The sequence below is a fragment of the Dipodomys ordii genome, unplaced genomic scaffold (assembly GCF_000151885.1).
Source record: "Dipodomys ordii isolate 6190 unplaced genomic scaffold, Dord_2.0 Scaffold38, whole genome shotgun sequence".
In the NCBI taxonomy this organism is placed as follows: Eukaryota; Metazoa; Chordata; class Mammalia; order Rodentia; family Heteromyidae; genus Dipodomys; species Dipodomys ordii.
Window position 1 is genome coordinate 6,003,836 of NW_012267254.1, and position 4,920 is coordinate 6,008,755.

At 45.9% G+C, this 4,920-nt stretch overlaps 1 protein-coding gene across 3 annotated transcripts in view; it reads left to right on the top strand.

Moving 5' to 3' along the window:
• Window positions 1-467: 467 nt before the first annotated feature.
• Zdhhc9 (zinc finger, DHHC-type containing 9) overlaps window positions 468-4,920 on the top strand; it is a 43,799-nt gene continuing 39,346 nt past the window's right edge. For 2 of the 3 annotated variants that reach the window (XM_013018168.1, XM_013018166.1), the window contains exons 1-2: window positions 468-650; window positions 2,216-2,513. In XM_013018168.1, coding sequence (XP_012873622.1) covers window positions 2,347-2,513 — 167 coding nt within the window. In that variant the 5' untranslated portion in view covers window positions 468-650; window positions 2,216-2,346. Of the gene's footprint in view, window positions 651-1,545; window positions 1,579-2,215; window positions 2,514-4,920 lie in introns of those variants that run through there. The other variant, XM_013018167.1, reaches the window with a different exon arrangement.

Sequence of the window (4,920 nt, forward strand, 5' to 3'; positions counted from 1 at the left end):
GACTTGACTTCATGCCTATAAGCTCTAAAATCCTGAGTTATGATTGATTTTAATGCAAATAGGGTTGCGGAGGCCCAGGGAAGATATATTTCACTATGAGCATCCATATCTGGGAGCTAGTGTTGCTTCAGCATCTTACCACGTGTGTATGTGGGTGGCGGTTGGTCTGGTTCCTCATGTCCTTTGGCACCACCCTTCGCCTCTGTCTTTGCATAACTATATTAATAGAAGGAAGCACTTCCTATACTGGCGCTCAGCCCCAAGGAGAGGTTGGCAGAGGCTTGGCAGGTGGGAATGTAGCATGGAGAGGGGTGGGGGGAGAGGGTGGAGGCATCGTCGAGTGGCGTTTGGAATAACCAATGGTAGTTGAAAGCAGGGGCGGCAAGGGCGGGGGTGCTGAGGCTGTTGAGCCAATGGAGAACGAGCAACTACTGGAGCGACCTGGTGACGTGAGGAGCGTTCCATTCGGCCAGCGGTGGGCGGTTGCCACAGCTGGTTTGGGGCCCTGACCGTTGGGGCCCCTTGTCAGGAGGAGGCAGCCTCCCTGCCTGGGAGGAGAAGTCCACTGCCACCTCTGGCAGTTGCTGCGGTCCCCTTGGACAATCTACTTCCTGCCTTCAGTTGCGGTCGAGTTGATCTTCCTCATTCAGGTAACAAGGGGTGGGGGCGGGGGTCTCCGGGGCTGGACTGCGCGGTGGGCTGTATCCTCTTCAGCTGTGTGGGGAATCGGACACGTTGGCACCGCCCTTCTTAACTCGCCAGCGGCAGAGCCCCGGGCTCGGGGTGACTACACGTGGCGAGGCGGGTGTGAGTGTGTAGAGGGTGTGGAAATGTGAGCGTATGGATGTGGCATGTGTCCCAACCTGCCTGGGGCGGTGGTCTGCTGCGTGGCGGAGGCAGGGCGGGCCTCTGGAGGGCCGCACCCGCGGGCTGGGCCAGACTCGGCCTCTGGTACTCGGCTGGAGGGTTGGAGGAGGCTTCCTATCGATTTTAATTTTTGTTCTTTCAGGCCAGCTTCCCCTTCCGACCTCTCTTCTCCCACTTGGGTCAGTTCCTGAGGAGGGGATTGTTTTCCTGGTTAGTTTTACACAAAGGAAGTGTTCTCTGCACCTCTGCTGTCTCCTCCCCTTTCTCCAGCCTCACACCTTCTATTTTCCTTTCTCAGTTGTCAGTGCCTTTTTGGACCTTTGCCCTCTTCAGCCCAGGATGATCTTGAGTTGGTTGTTTCTCTCTTGTCAGTCAGGCTGCAGGCTTCTGCCTCGTTTTGCCAGCGTGGGGCATGTGGTGTCAGTAAATAGAGGCCACAGCCCCATACCTGAGAGCAGGAGAAGGATGGCCGTGCTTGAGAAAGGGTAGGCCTGGGAATTCAGAATAGTAGTTAAGAAATGTCCCAGAAGGTGCCCTTATGACTTGTCTTACCTGCTGTCTCTTCTCCCATCATCAATTGCCAACCATTCCAGTATCTTTCTTGCTAAAGTCAGCTTTTCACCTACTTTGTCCCTTAGGTGTTTTGTTCAAGGTTGGTGCTCTATTACTTGAGCCAGTTCCACGTTCAGCTTTTTTACTGGTTAATTGAAGGTAAGAGTCTCAGGGACTTGCCTGTTCCCACTGCCTTGAACTGCAATCCTTAGATCTTAGCCTCCTGAGTAGCTATGATTACAAGCATGAGCCACCAGCGCCTAGCCAAAAGGTGACTTGTTCCTTGACGTGATTCATATTTGAGTGGCTAATTGAAGAAAGAAGGTATAGAATGGAAGAGGGGAAGGAAGGACAGAAACATTATTTTTAGAGCCCTCTTAATGAAGATTAAAGAACATTGTGGTGTAATGGAAAGTATCCTGGGTTGGATGGAAATCAGTGGACATGTTTTCTTGTCTCAGCTTTGCTGTTATATGACCCTGAATAAGTTATTTCCTTTCTCTTTACTAATTTACAGAATAAACTACTTGTGTTAGTTTCAAATCTGCTCTCTTCTCAAGGTTCTAGGATTATGAAACCATCAGTATTAGTTTGGAAACAGGATTTATTTCAGAAATACTGGCCCCCTTCCCTTTTTTGCAGAATTTTTCATTGTTTCTCTGTACAGTACAAACAGATTAGAAATGAAAATTTCCAATCCCTACTTTTCAGACAGTGTTCATCTTTCTGCTTCTAGGAAATGAGAATTCAACTGCAATTTCTTATTCTGGCCTCATATTTTTTTTCTTTTCCTTAGGTCTAGAAATTCGACTTTTGATGATGGTCGACCCTGTAGCAGCAATAGATAACGTGATATCAGAGCTGGGCTCAGCCTCCATTTCTGCCTTCCTGTAGTCACAAAGCTCATTTTGGAACAAGACTCCAATCATGTCTGTGATGGTGGTGAGAAAGAAGGTGACACGGAAATGGGAGAAACTCCCTGGCAGAAACACCTTTTGCTGTGATGGTCGGGTCATGATGGCCCGGCAAAAGGGCATCTTCTACTTGACCCTCTTCCTCATTCTGGGGACATGTACACTCTTCTTCGCTTTTGAGTGAGTTTCCAATGAGTTGTTTGATTATGGTTACTTTTTTGTGGTACATGGGGATTGAACCCAGGACTTTAGGAATTCTGGAGTAATACTAGAATACTAGAGTAATGCCCCAGTCTTTTTGTTTGTGTTTTGTTTTTGAGACTGGCCTTGATCTTTTGATCCTCCTGCCTCTGCCTCTAGAGTAGCTGGTATTATAGGCATGCACTAGCAAGTCCAGCCCTGATGATTTGGATCCAATGGAAGAATCTTCTTTCCTGGGAGTTTCCTGAAATGTCTTTGAGTCATGCCAACTAAATTTATTACTTTATGGTTATAGCAGCATATATACTTGCTAAAAAGACCAAGACTTTCAATACCAATTTTATAGTACCAATTTGGGGGTATCCCTGACAAATTTGGGAAATGTAAAAGGTGTTTGTTTTAAATATGTGTTTCCTTCTTTCAGTAACAGGAGCTTAGTACAATTTTTTTCTTCTTTCTTTACCTCTCCCAAATCTAGGAGGACCCTTCATTGTTAAAATAACACTCAACGATATTCACTCTGTTATTTTAGGTTTTATTTCTCTCTCTTACCTAGCTGTTAAATTAAAAAGCCAACTGAATTGGGAACTTGCAAATTGGTTCCAGCCTTAGCTGTACCACAGACTAATTGTAGGCATAGCACACAGATGCTTTTTTTTAAGGGAGTTTCTTTTTCTTCCACTCAAAATAATTCAATGTAAACAACTCTCTATTGTGTGTATGTCTGATGCTAGCCTTGGAGTTTTTCTGTGATGCAATCTTGAGTGTTAGAGCCACTGTTTGAAGTGTGTGTAGGTCACTATTCTAGGGAGGTGGCCAGTTGGATTCTAGGACACTGTGGCATGACTACTGAGTGTGCTGAGAATGCTCTACACTCTAGGGATGGGAGCAGTGCTAATTGTTTTGGGATTACTATAGGGAGGGCCTTGAGGAACTAACAGATGTGTGTGTGTGTGTGTGTGTGTGTGTGTGTGTGTGTGTGTAGACTGAGAATCACACCTGATATGGTGTGCAGTGGTTCATGTATATGAGTGTCCTGGAAATGGAACTCCCATGGTGGGGTGTGGTCAGGGGAGATAAAAGGGCCCCCTTGGCCCTCCTATTCAAAGTGAGCTTTGGTCAACTGGGATTCATTTTGCCCCTTCTATAAGGGTTATGGATCTTTTCAGTACATTCAGAATGATTTTTGGACTGATTTTCCAAACTTTTTTTTAAATGGTTGCAGCTGGTTTGAGTAACATCAGGGGCAAGAGAGGGTTTCTTATTTATAACAGGCCTACCAAAGTAAGGTCAGAGTAGCTCTTTGTTAAAGGTTCTTTTGCTGTTGCTACTGGCAGATTATTGAAGGTTTGGTAGCTGCTCTACAGCCTGAGTTTGTGTGTGTGTGTGTGTGTGTGTGTGTGTGTGTGTGTGTATGTGTATGTGTGTGTTGCTTCTGTTCATGGGCCAGGGGCTTTTGTGTGGTATGAGTGAGCATATGCAGGCAGACATATGCATAACATCAGACAGTTTGTTTTCTTTCTCACCTCTGACCCCAAGGTTTCTTTGCTTCATTCCTGTCTTGCTTCTTGTTAGAAATGCAAAGCTGAGCTTTGCTGCCATTCTTCTCTTTTGCTGTTTTTGTCACTCACAGCTTTGTGGTTGAATTTTTATGATTAGAATCATTCATGATAGAGATATGATTTGTGTCCAGGCTCTGAGGAGTTGGTAGCTCTGGTACTAAGAAATCTAGTTTCAATGGCCAGTGGAATTTGGGATTTGGAGCTATTGCTGTGACAATAACTTTTTAAAAATATTTGGGAGCCAGCGAGAGTCTCTGACTTGGATCTGTTCCACCAAAGCCTCTGAAGGCTTCTGAAGAAAACTACCCATGGGGGTAAAGCTTATAATTAGCCAAGTTACTATCTGACAGAGGCAGGTTGAGTATTCTTCCAATTTTTCTTGGACTTTGCTTCTAGGTACAAAAAGTGAGGCTGTTTATAAAACTGTCCAAGACAGTTCTAGCTGTCTGAATGATTTGAAGGTAGGGCTGGGGGGAGGGGAGACAGAAGTAAATAAATGTGTTAGTTTATGAGTGGAATAGAAAAGTATAAATCTGATCAAAGAAGGAAGGACCCTGGGCTGGGAAGGTGGCTCAGTGGTAGAGTGGTTGCCTTGCATGCATTAGGCCCTCGGTTTGATGCCTCAGCACCACATAAGCAGAAAAAGCCGGAAGTGGCGCTGTAGCTCAAGTGGTAGAGTGCTAGCCTTGAGCTGAAGAGCTGAGGGACAGCGCCCAGGCCCAGAGTTTAGGCCCCACAACTGACAAAAAAAAAAGGAGAACCAAGTGAGGCCAGTCAGGTCAAAAACTCTTCCTGAAGCCAGGCGCCGGTACCTCATACCTATA